General features: G+C 38.4%; 1 protein-coding gene across 2 annotated transcripts in view; it reads left to right on the top strand.

The window, feature by feature from the left end:
- The first annotated feature begins 397 nt into the window (after positions 1-397).
- LOC120560198 (regulator of G-protein signaling 3-like) overlaps positions 398-13,313 on the top strand; it is a 43,475-nt gene continuing 30,559 nt past the window's right edge. For both annotated transcript variants that reach the window (XM_039802457.1, XM_039802456.1), the window contains exons 1-8: positions 398-788; positions 1,498-1,674; positions 3,696-3,936; positions 4,870-5,011; positions 9,645-9,695; positions 10,367-10,416; positions 11,317-11,405; positions 11,764-11,817. In XM_039802457.1, coding sequence (XP_039658391.1) covers positions 760-788; positions 1,498-1,674; positions 3,696-3,936; positions 4,870-5,011; positions 9,645-9,695; positions 10,367-10,416; positions 11,317-11,405; positions 11,764-11,817 — 833 coding nt within the window. In that variant the 5' untranslated portion in view covers positions 398-759. The remainder of the gene's footprint in view (positions 789-1,497; positions 1,675-3,695; positions 3,937-4,869; positions 5,012-9,644; positions 9,696-10,366; positions 10,417-11,316; positions 11,406-11,763; positions 11,818-13,313) is intronic.

The raw sequence follows: 13,313 nt of genomic DNA, 5'->3' as shown, positions 1-13,313 counted from the left end.
TAAGTGGTCCATTCAGGATCAGTTCTGTTTCCCACACAGATTAAACTGATCGTGAACAAAACACCTTCAAAGTGTTTGAAAGACAGAAAAGTTACCTGTGTGAAGTTCTTTATGACAGACAGTATTATATATTCTGCACTCAACCATTCAGCCTCTTTTCTTATGCAACAGTTACTATGTGTGTATGTATTTATTGTTTATTTCATATTAATGTTAATATGTTTGTTTATGTTTGCACCAATCACCAAGGTGTAACTTATTGTGGCAATGAAATATTTTCTGATTCTGATGAAAAGTTCCTTTCATTTAATGAAAACAAGAAGCTTTTATGTTGAAGGTGCAGACAGGAAACAATCACGTTTGTTTGTTTTAACTTGAAAATCTGCTTCAGGTTTGAATTTTTGTCCTTCAGAGGGAAGGTTTCAGAAACCCAAACAACAGAAACAAGAGAGGGACACATTAGTTAGACTGTTGGATAGTTAGACTGTTGGTTAGATAGACTGTTGGTTAGATAGACTGTAGGTTAGTTAGACTGTTGGTTAGATAGACTGTTGGATAGTTAGACTGTGGGTTAGATAGACTAAGGGTTAGTTAGACTGTTGGTTAGTTAGGGTTGTTAGATAGACTGCAAGATAGTTAGGGTTGTTAGATAGTTATGGTTGTTGGATAGTTAGGATTGTTGGTTATTTAGACTGTGGGTTAGTTAGACTGTTAGTTGGACTGCAGGATACTTAGGGTTGTAGGTTAGTGCAGATCTTCATGGACCCGTCTGTGTGCAGCAGGAAGAGGTGAGTGAATATTTAACAGATCAGAGCTGCTGAACAAGTTGAAAGTTGAACTCAGAGACTTGAAGTTTTAACCTTTTAAAGGTAAAGTTTGAAAGTAAAAAACTGTTGTATGAGTTTAAATCTTTCAGAAAAATTAGACTTATGGAGTCAGAAACTCACCAAATGAAAATGAACAGAAGGTGTTAATTATCTATTGAACCGATTAATATTAATAACACACACACAGTTATTTATTACAGTTAACCAATGTTTTAAACTCACACAAAGTAGACTTATCATCGACGTGCTGCTGTTTTCTTTAAACTTTAAGTGTTTAACTGTCTGTCCGTCTGTGTGTGTGTGCATGCGTGTGTGTATTAATCCGTTAATCCTCCTCGTTAGCTCCAATCAGTGTGACGAGCTGCAGCCTAACCTGTTTCAGCTCGTTTCTTCTTCAGGTCAGAATTCAAATTGAATTTTAACAGTCAGTTTTTCTTTCAGTTCCTGGGTGTCGTTATGACGACAATAAGCCTGAAAACATTCCCAAACTAAAGTCTGACTTCACTCTTTAGCTCAATGTTTGCTGTTGTTTCACGAAAACAACGGAGTTTGAGAACGGAAACACACAGAGAGAGAGAGAGAGAGAGAGAGAGAGAGAGAGAGAGAGAGAGAGAGAGAGAGAGAGAGAGAATATATATATATCCTAGAAATGTTGATTCTGTTGATCCAGAGCTGTGCTCCAGCTGCACCAGGAGGCCCAGTGTCAGCCTCCAGCCTGGAAGAGGAGGCGCAGAGAGGAGGAGGAGGAGATGAAGAGGAGGACAAGAGGAGGCTGTAAGGAGAACAGAGATCCTGGAGATCAGGGCAGGAACTGGAGAACACAGAACCTGAAGAGAGAACATAGACGGTGAGAACAGACGATCTTCACATTTTAATGCTGTGATGAGAAATTTCATATAGAGATTGAGGTGTCATTAAACATTTAAATTATAATGTCTATAACTGACCCAAGAAAGGCTGAAACCTATTTATGGAAACATTGGAGCAAATGTCTGTCTGGGTTTTAATCACTTGGATCTTTGTGAACTTCAAAGTATAGAATATGTATGTCTTGTCTTTGTTGTTTTATTTATTATTGTTATTGATCTGACTTCTTCCACAAGTTTTTTGGCCTTCTGCATACTTTCAGCTACAGAAACAGTTCCCATTTGAAAATGTTCAGCTCGTTAAGGACATGGTGGCTAAGATTCTGCTTGTTTCTACATCTTATACATTTTAAAATATTAAGCTTTTTTAACTTTTTTATTTTTGTCAGATAAATTCTGCAGAATTCTCTTCTGGATCAACGCTGAAAACTGTAAAAAAGTTTGGGTTTGATAACAGATTGACTATTCATCATTGATCAATAACTGCTGGTTCACACTCTCCGTTCAGAGTTTAAGTGTAGAGCTGCACATATTAATGGATAAATTGTCAACTATTAAATTAATCTCCAACGATTTTTATTAATAATCGGTTTGAGTCATTTTTATTAAAAAAGTAAAATGATAATGTTGAAAAAGTGGACAAAAATGTTGAAAAAAGCATAATTCTTTTTTTTTTTTTAGAAAAAATGTCAACAAAAATTCAATTTAATTTATAGTATCAAATCATAACAAGAGTTATCTCAGGACACTTTACAGATACAGTAGGTCTAGACCACACTATATTACAAAGACCCAACAATTTCAGTAATTCCCCCAAGAGCAAGCATTTAGTGCAGTGTTTGCGAGGAAAAACTTCAACCAAAATGAAACCTCTATAAAAGCATCAAAGATGTTGTGACTTCTGCAAACTAATGCTGAAGAGAGAAGAGCAGCATTACAACAATGCAGAGAATCAAAGAAATAAATAATCTCTACTAGAAATGCAGCTTTAGCAAGTATCTCACTATCACCTTCCTCATTCATATCTTAAGACTCTACAAATAATATCCAGCTACAAAAAGCCAGAAAAGTCTGAAGTTAGAGCACAAGTCCAAAGAGTGGTTTCTATGGAGATGATACACCGTCTCGTCTCATTGGTAGAAACTGACAGCTTTCAGAACGCTGCAGACTGGAGACTTGCAGGGAGACTAAAGTTTACACTCATCCAGCGGTGTAGTCTAGTTTTTGGTAGTGAGTGTACATTGATTTTTCCCTCCCAGCTTCATACTCGCCCATCCCAGAACGATTCGTCCCTGAGCGACACCCCATGCATATTTTGTAACGCTACCACATACAGCATCAGCCTCATCTGGTTCATTTCCCAAAGTTTCTGTAACGTTAAGGTCTGCTGCAGTGTCGCTCGAAGCGGCAGTAGCTTCAGTGGCAGGCTTACCAAAACACTGATAGTTTAGTTTGAGCTCGCTTTCATTTTATATATCATATAATCTATAGTGATTCACATTAGTTAATTTCAAATTTGCACAGAGAACGACCGCCAAGCAACTGTGTTGTTGTTCCTAAGTGACTCGCAACACATACGGGGTGAATTTATAAAGTGTAAAAATTCTGTCACAAAACAATCATCGTTACGTATCCTCAGACTTTTGTAAGTGGGAATACGAATAGCCTTGACCTTTCCTAGTTGGTATATGGCGTATACCTTATAGACTACACTGCTGCACTCATCTCGTTCTGAATGATTTCTGTGAAGAAACCTGTGAGCACATCTCTGTAAAGTGGAGCTGATTCTTTGGGAGAAACTGTCCATTAAATTAATTAACCAATGATTCGTCGACAGAATCATCAGCGTTTCTTTAGAGGAAAGTCCACATAAGAAACGATAAAACATCAGAATGACTTTGATGACTAATCCAGTAATAGTTTGAACTTTGTGTTTTATATCTCACTAAACTGAATCATGGGTCTGAACTGGACTAAATATTTTCTGATGTTGACTCTGCAGCTTCTCTCCGTCTGGAAGCAGAACCAGGACCGCTGCTGGGACCGGATCTGAGGCTGGAGGTGAGGTCTGGTTCTGCAGAACTGACGTCAGAGTGGCCCGGATCAAGAAGACCAGGACCCAGACCTCGGCCCAGACTGAATGTGGTCCGGGTTTAATTCTCCCGGACCAGACTAATCCTGGATCTACCGAGACCCAGACGGACCGGAGGAGACATACCCGGACCGCAGAGTCCAGGTCTGAGGTCAGTTAGATACGCTCTCTGTCTGATCCTGGTCCAGATCCTGAAACTGCTGCAGCTGCAAAGATGTAGACTAAAACACAAAAGCAACAAAATCTTCCAAGAAAATGAACAACATGTCCAAAAAAGTTACAAAATTATCAGAAAAAGCATCCAAAAATCAAGAAAAAGCAACAACACACACAGATGACTAACACATGAAGTTTGAATTGTGGTTTGTGTTCAGTCAGTCAGTCAGTCAGTCAGTCAGTCAGTCAGTCAGGGTACGTTCAGATTGCAGGCAGAAATGGCCCAAATCTGATTTATTTTTTTAATGCGACTTTTACGTCAATCTACATCGACATTTGTCACAATGATGCGCCGGTGGGAGTTAGCCCTAGAAACAGACAGTTCCACCACTCCCGGCTTCGTCTCTGCATCCACACAGACCTCTGGAATGAATTTGCAGCGATAACCCTGCAAAACGACAATTTGTCTCTCTTTCTCTTCATTTTTCTCCTCCTCCTCCTCAGCACCTGCTCATTAATGTTACGGCTGCCATTACACAAACATTTTGGAATAAAAGAGAAAATGCTGACTTCCTCCATAACCTCCCTAACTTTAGTGCAACAGTGTGCTGTGTCTGATGTCATTGTTCTTCTGCGCATGCGGGTCAGTTTGAAACTGCAAACCGTTCACACTGGAATCTGATAAAGGCCACATGTAGGTAACACAGGTAACACAGGTAATGTGAACAGCCAAACAAAAAATTGGATCTGAGCAAAAAATCTGAATTAAGCATTAAGACGTGTGGTGTGAACATAGCCTTAGTTGGTCGGTTAGTCTGGCTAACACCTCGGACTCGACCGACCAGAGAAATGTTCTTCCGAGCCTGTTTTCACACTGTCTGATCCTGAACCTGCTGATGTTTGATCCTGTCTGTCTGCTCTGGTCCAGGACCATACCAGGTCCACAGCTGGCCCGTCCTCAGAGACCAGGACCAGCAGTTCTGAGAGAGTCCCGGGTCCATCCAGGACCAGGTCCAGGTCTGAGACCAGGAGGAGGAGGAAGATCCAGCCGTCTGTGTTCCGAGGCAGAGGTACAATATCAGCAAGATAATAAATCCTTATGTGATTTTATTTATTTATTTAGCCCATGTAAAAAACAACAATAATACAAACCATTCAAAGGAAAGCCAGAAACCCTCAGGGGGTGCCGCATCTTGGGTTTCCTACAATAATTCAATAAAACATAACCTCCACTAGAAACCTAAAAATAGGTCAGAGCTGATACTGGAACAAACATTAAAAAGTAAATACAATCTCACATTGTGCCAATTACTTTTATACATTGCCTCTGAAAGTTTCATCCGTCATGAAAATATTGGAATGTGTTCAATTTTCTGCATTTTTTCCCCATCCATAACAACATTTAAAGTTTTCACAAAGAGAAGGGATGAGCCTGGGTTAGGGTTAGAAAGATTCTGACAGAGAGAACGTACCATTTAATAACTCAGTCGGTAGCACTTTCTAATAACTATCCATAATTCATCATTTATTAAGCATTAGTTAACTATTAGTTAATGGTTTGTTCATTATTACTTATTAATTGTTCATACATAGTTCATCATGAGTAAAGTATTTGTTCACACAATTATAAATGGTTTGTTCATAGTAAACTATTAGTTTACTATTAGTTAATGGTTTGTTCATCATTATTAATTAATTTTTCTTACATAATTCATCATCAGTAAAGCATTTGTTCACATAGTTATAAATGGTTTGTTCATAGTAATAAATAGTTTGTTCATACTAAATAAGCCTATCTTGAAAAATATGTTTGTAAGTACATGATTTATACTTAACAAATAATGAAACAACCATTTGTAAATTAAATAATTTTCCCATTATAAACCAGTTACTAACTATTGCTAAATGCTTTGTTGATCGTTTGTAAAGCACTGCTCCTATGTTAATTCTCATAAACAAAGCATTTGTATACACACTCATAAATGGTTTGTTCATAGTAAATAAGGCTCTCGAAAATTATGTTTATAAATAGAAGTTTGACACTTTCTAAGTATTGCAAAAACCATTAGTAAATTAAATAATTTTCCCTTTATAAACTATCTACAAACTAGTAGTAATTTATTTGTTTATCATTTGTAAAGCATAGTTCCTACATTCATTCTAATCAGTAAAGCATTTGTAAATGCAGTTAGTAAATGGTTGGTCCATAGTAAGTAAGCCCATGTAAAAGGTTTATCAGTATATTTTTTAATAATTCCTACATGATGCATTAACCATTTGTAAAATAAGTAATTTTACCATTATCAACTATTTTTTTTTTTTTTTTTTTTTTTTTTTTTTTTTTTTTTTTTTTTTTTTTTATTATATTAAAAAATTTTTTTTTTTTTTTTTTTAAAAAATTTTTTAATTGGTACTGTACATTCTTACTACATCGTAATAAGGGTTACAAATACTTTTTTGACTTGTGTTTCTGTTGTATCTGCTGGCCTTTGTAACTCATTTATAAATGCTTTGTAAAGCATAGCAAGTCCTCACTTTAGATGGGCTCACACAATATACTTAACTAATCAGTAGTAACTCATGAGTTAATCATGGATTGATGTGTTGGTAAGTGCTTGTTAAAGATGCATTAACACTAACTATCCATAGGTATATTTCTGAAGGCATGTCCAAATAGAACAATACATGTGTGTGTCCAGGTTCTGTTAGCCTTTGGAAGTCATTTATAAATGCTTTGTAAAGCATAGAAAGTCATCACTTTAGATGGGCTCACACAGTATACTTAACTAACCAGTAGTAACTCATGAGTTAATCATGGATTACATTATTGGTAAGTATTTGTAACAGATGTGTTAACACCCCAGCTATTAGTTTAGGCCTTTTTCTAAATCATAACATTTTATTTAAGACATGAACAAATGTAGGTCTATATAGTCTGTTAATCATTAACTTCCTAGTTTTAAACAACCGTTTACATTCCTGAGTACCTAGTTGGTAATGGTAAAATTACTTAATTTACAAATGGTTAATGTATCATGTAGGAATTATTAAAAAATATACTGATAAACATTTTACATGGGCTTACTTACTATGGACCAACCATTTACTAACTGCATTTACAAATGCTTTACTGATTAGAATGAATGTAAGAACTATGCTTTACAAATGATAAACAAATAAATTACTACTAGTTTGTAGATAGTTTATAAAGGGAAATTATTTAATTTACTAATGGTTGTTTCATTATTTGTTAAGTATAAATCATGTACTTACAAACATATTTTTCAAGATAGGCTTATTTACTATGAACAAACCATGTATAACTATGTGAACAAATGATTTACTGATGATGAGTTATGTAAGAACAATTAATTCATAATGATGAACAAACCATTAACTAATAGGCTTGTTTACTATGAACAAACCATTTATAATTGTGTGAACAAATACTTTACTCATGATGAACTATGTATGAACAATTAATAAGTAATAATGAACAAACCATTTACTAATAGTTAACTAATGATTAATAAATGATGAATTATGGATAGTTATTATAAAGTGCTACCACTCAGTCTGCTGTCGACAGGTCACATGGTCATCTACAGGATGAAGGCGATGATGAGGAGGATGGAAGAGAGGAAGAGAGAGAGTGTAGTGATAGCGACGAAGAGAGAGGGAAACTCCTTCAGGTAGTCATGATGCCAAATGCAAGAAGATGCATAGAGGACAGAGAGACAGGCAGGCAGGCAGGCAGGCAGGCAGACAGACAGACAGACAGACAGACCAGTCCAGTCCAGTATAGAATTCAATTTAAAATCCTGGGGTCTCATTTATAAAACTGTGCATGGGATCCTTGATATAAGTGTACATACGCCCAGAAGCCCAAAATGGCGTACACCAAAAAAACTTCAGATTTATAAAACCGTGTGTACGGACACCTGTATCAATGTTCCCTTTATAAATCACAGATTACCTACAAGTGTGCGTACGTGGATCAGAAAACAACACTTAGCTGTCAGCCGTTTCCCTCTGGAAACAGCCGGTTGCCCCAGAGTGGCGAGGACCTGTATTTGGACCGGATGGCATGGTTCCGGCGCGTTGCCCTCTCTACTGGACCCAATTCAGTACAGAGATCTAAGAGCTCAGCTTTAGGGAATTTAAATCGGCATATTAGCCAGTCATCATCATGGTCCCTGAAGTTTCTTTCTGTCCTGATTCTTCCATTGGGGGCTTAGTCCTCCTGCAGGGCCAGCAGGGCCATCATGCAGCACTACGCACGGCTTCACCGCAGTATTTATATGTTTACAACAATTTGTGATTGTTAACACCTTGCTAAAATCACAGCATCAACTAGTGGTATCCCCCACCCCGAGATACAATTTGAAGACGAAAGAAAGTGTAATAGGCAAACACACTTTTCTTCATGCAGGTTTTGTTATGAACAGTATTAAAGTTCGGACTGATAACGAGGACATTAAGGGTAACGATTGCGCGAGAGCTTAATGACTGTATTTTCAGACTTTGACATTTGATGATATATGCACAGTTTTAAAGACAGATATTTAGTTATTTAAATTTTGTTCTGTAGTTATCTAATGCTAGGGTATTTGATGCTATCCCGTATTCCACGGAGTCGGGCCATCTCATCCTGCACTCCGTAGCGGACAATGTGACGGCGAGACAGCACCGATTAAACATTAAGAACACATTTTTATATAATAAATAATTATGGAACAAGTATCGCTAATTACAAGCGCAAATAACACTGCTGGATTTAATCTTCGTGATAATGTGGATGATATGGTGTGACAAAATGTGCTGAGGCATCAAAACTTGAAAATATTCCCATTTACTTTCTGCAGTCTGACTTCAGTTCACCACCTCACCATCTGCGTCGCCAATTCCTATTTTGTCTCCAAAATGTGCGTACGCATGGGTCAGAGTTTTCGTGGAGGACCGCACATTCTCCCTTCAAGTTTTTTTTATAAATCACAACCTTTGCTTGGGAATTATGCACATTTTCAGCCCCGTTTTGTGCGTATGCCACCTTTTATAAATGAAACCCCTGGTCCTTACTTTCAGAGCCCTGCACGGTCAAGTTCCTCTTTACATCTCTGACCTGATACAGCTTCATACCCCCACCCCTAGTCTGAGGTCATTAGGTCAGAGACTATTAGTGGTTCCCAGCACTCATTTTAAAACGAGAGGGGATCGATCCTTCCAAGCAGTGGCTCCTAGGCTGGGGAATGACTTTCCTCCCTCTCTACGTTGTGTGAATTCTGTCAAATCTTTTAAAAAACAATTGAAGACTCTGCTGTTCAAGCAGGCTTTAGTTAGTGGAGGGGTTTTATGGTTGTTTGTTTTCTATTTGTATTTCATTGTTCTTGTATTTTAATTTGTTGTGTTGTATTACATTTTATTGTGAAGCACTTTGCGATTTTTATCTGTGAAAGGTGCTATACAAATAAACTTTACTTTACTTACTTTACAGAGAAGCAGACCGGCAGAGAGACAGACAGGCAGACAGCAGTGTTGTGTTTGGTATTATTTTTCATAACAGATGAATTATTACACATGGGAGTCGGTGTGCGAGGATTTTAATTTGGTAGTTTTTCAGAAGAAGGTCTGGAATGTCTTGCTCACCAATCAGATTGGCTGCTGGGATATACAGTCAGTGATTTAGACTCTCTCTCCTGATAGGTCGGCTGCGGCTGTCCATCTCTGCAGAGGCGGGACAACTCGTCATCCACAGTAAGTGATGCAGCAGCCAATCAGCGCACAGCTTTCAGTTACAGCCTGACGTTAACATGATGATATTTCTGTTTAAATATGTAAACGAGGCGTCATCTCATGATATCTTCTAGTAAATTTAGAAGAAATCTGCAGACACAGTCTGAGAGAAGACGTGTTATGGAAGATAATAAATCTCTAAATTATGTTTCTGTCTCTTTAAAACATATCAACACTCAGCACACCAATCAATAATGACATCAATAATCAATATGTCCTCTATGATACCTTTAAATATAGACTAAAAACCTGTTTTCAGTCTGACTTTCACACAAATCTTATATTTTTATGATTTTAGTGTTCATACTTATTTATATAATTTATAACCGATCATAGTTTAGTTTTTTTATAATGATTTATATGATTTTATTCATATTATAGAGTTAAACATTTGACTTTTTTCCAACTATCCATATTTTGTCTATACGTAATTGGTCTTACTGTGCTTAACTCTCTAAATCCACTTTATTAGGGTTAGTTAGTGCTGTTTTTCAGCTGTACAATAATGATAATATAATAAATAAAGGTTGATTGAATAGCAGCTGTTAGTCCTTCAGTCAGCCAGCAGGTGGCAGCACAAACACAAAGAAACTTTGTTCTCTGAGTAAGCTGACAGAGTTTCTCTTCTGCAGTCCACGAGGCCAGAGGGCTGATGGGAAACTCTCCAAGCTCCTATGTCACGGTAAGGGACCAATCAGCTGTCAGCATCTCGCCACACGTCTCAGAAGACTAAGGGCCCTATTTTAACGATCTGAAACGCAAGTATGAAACGCCAAACGCAAGTAGCTTTGTGGGTGGATCTCGGGCGCTGTTGCTATGATACCGGCGGGATAAATGACTCTTGCGCCCGACGCAAATCTTAAATGGGTTGGTCTGAAGTAGCTAGGTGTGGTTTGGGCGTAACGTGAAAATAACCAATCAGAGCGTCATCTCACATTCCCTGTAAGAGCAGGCGTGCTTGTTCCATGGCGGACTGCTATTATGACGGCGGATTCGCCTGGCGCACGCCAGCGGGAGCTGTCCGGGATGCGGCAAAGTAATAAATGCCCGTCCACCCGCTCCATCAGGAGCACATCGCGCATTACTCCCGGACCAGATTCCGCCGGAGTGTCCAATCCCACCGTAGTTCAACATCACGTCTCCTTAAGTCCTCTAATATTTCCTCATTTATGTCATCAACACATCCATGATTTATGGAAATGTTGTGTAAAACACAACAAGCCACAAAGCATGCTGGGACTTTTTGAGGACTGTACTGTCTCCTGATCTATCCAAACACCTGAAGTGCATTTTCAGTAATATTTTTCTTTGTAATTATGTAATAATACATTCCCTAATTTACCGACGTGCTTCTGTGGAGGGAAAAGTCCGCTGTGCGTGGGGTGCAAAATAGGAATGATACACGCGTCGGTGTACAAAGGCAATTGCGCTGAGTGCAAGATAGGGCCCTAAGTGTGTGTGTGTGTGTGTGTGTGTGTGTGTGTGTGTGTGTGTGTGTGTGTGTGTGTGTGTGTGTGTGTGTGTGTGTGTGTGTGTGTGTGTGTGTGTGTGTGTGTGTGTGTGTGTGTGTGTGTGTATATAGCTGGCAGTGACCTCTGACCTCAGCATCAGGATGAAGACTCCGACCATCTGGAACAACAAGAACCCAGAATACAACCACAAGTTTACACTGTGAGAGACAGACAAACACAGATACACACACACACACACACACACACACACACACACACACACACACACACAGTGATACACACACAGTAAGCACAGTGATGCACACACAGTAAGCACAGTGATGCACACACAGTAAGCACAGACACACAGACACAGACACACACACACAGCATTCTCGGAGCGAGTTGGTATAAAATGGAAACCAAAAGGATTAGTTAAGATTAGACTATATTGTGTGTGTGTGTGTGTGTGTGTGTGTGTGTGTGTGTGTGTGTGTGTGTGTGTGTGTGTGTGTGTGTGTGTGTGTGTGTGTGTGTGTGTGTGTGTGTGTGTGTGTGTGTGTGTGTGTTCGTTCCAGGTGTGTCAGCGATGACGTCGTCCCAAACAGGTTGTTGGTTTCAGTCTTCAGCAGGTCAGTGATGACGTCACTCTGAACATACTTCATATATACTTATACTTTTGTTTATTTGCATACAATAGAATAAAAAAAAAACAGCAGTTACAGTGCAGGAGAGGAGAGAAGCCTGAAAGGTTTATTCAACATCCCATAATACACAGATGAAGCAAGAAACATCCTCTGAGTCAGACGATAAAGATAATCAACAGAATCATCCTAATAATATACAGTACAGGCCAAAAGTTTGGACACACCACCTCATTCAATGCGTTTTTTCATTTATTTTCATGACTATTTACATTGTAGATTCTCACTGAAGGCATCAAAACTATGAATGAACACAAATGGAATTATGTACTTAACAAAAAAAGTGTGAAATAACTGAAAACATATATTTTAGATTCTTCAAAGTAGCCACCCTTTGCTTTTTTTTATTAATAAGGGAAAAACTTCCACTAATGAACCCTGACAAAGCACACCTGTGAAGGTAAAACCATTTCAGGTGACTACCTCATGAAGCTCATTGAGAGAACACCAAGGGTTTGCAGAGTTATCAAAAAAGCAAAGGGTGGCTACTTTGAAGAATCTAAAATATAAGACATGTTTTCAGTTATTTCACACTTTTTTGTTAAAGTGATGGTTCGGAGTAGTTTCACCCTAGGGTCCTTTGCACCATGACCTCGAGCCAAACACCCCCCTAAGCTGAATAGCTTAGTGCAGGGGCTAATGGATCCGAAGTGTCTCTTAACATTACCCAACTAATAATGCCTGAAATGATACCAAACGTCTACAGTAGTACAAATAGGTTATGCTCTCATAAAACGATGGATTGTAAAGTTTGTAAGTACACCAGAAGTTTATGTAAATAACACTTAATTATTTAATTAATTAATAAATATTTTTGTTGCATCTCTTTTCGGTGTAGTAATTTGTAGACGGCCCTAAGCACTCTTACTGCCCGGTAGTAACAGCAGCAACAGCAGAGAGCAGAAGCCAGCAGGCAAGTGTTATTTACATAAACTTCTGGTGTACTTACAAACTTTACAATCCATCGTTTTATTAGAGCATAACCTATTTGTACTACTGTAGACGTTTGGTATCATTTCAGGCATTATTAGTTGGGTAATGTTAAGAGACACTTCGGATCCATTAGCCCCTGCACTAAGCTATTCAGCTGATAACGCTACGCTACGCTAACTCATCCAATGTTAGACCCAGGTGAAAAAAGCTTCTGGGGGGGGTGTTTGCCTCGAGGTCATGGTGCAAAGGACCCTAGGGTGAATTACTCCGAACCATCACTTTAAGTACATAATTCCATATGTGTTCATTCATAGTTTTGATGCCTTCAGTGAGAATCTACAATGTAAATAGTCATGAAAATAAAGGAAATGCATTGAATGAGAAGGTGTGTCCAAACTTTTGGCCTGTACTGTATATATCAGGGCTCAACATTAAAACAAAATCCCCACTAGCCCCCAGGGCCAGTAGATCAGAGTTTTGCTGGCCCCTTA

This window comes from Perca fluviatilis, chromosome 6 (genome assembly GCF_010015445.1).
Source record: "Perca fluviatilis chromosome 6, GENO_Pfluv_1.0, whole genome shotgun sequence".
Classification (NCBI taxonomy): Eukaryota; Metazoa; Chordata; class Actinopteri; order Perciformes; family Percidae; genus Perca; species Perca fluviatilis.
Note: the sequence above shows the minus strand (reverse complement) of the source record. Positions and strands in the feature narration are given on the sequence as shown.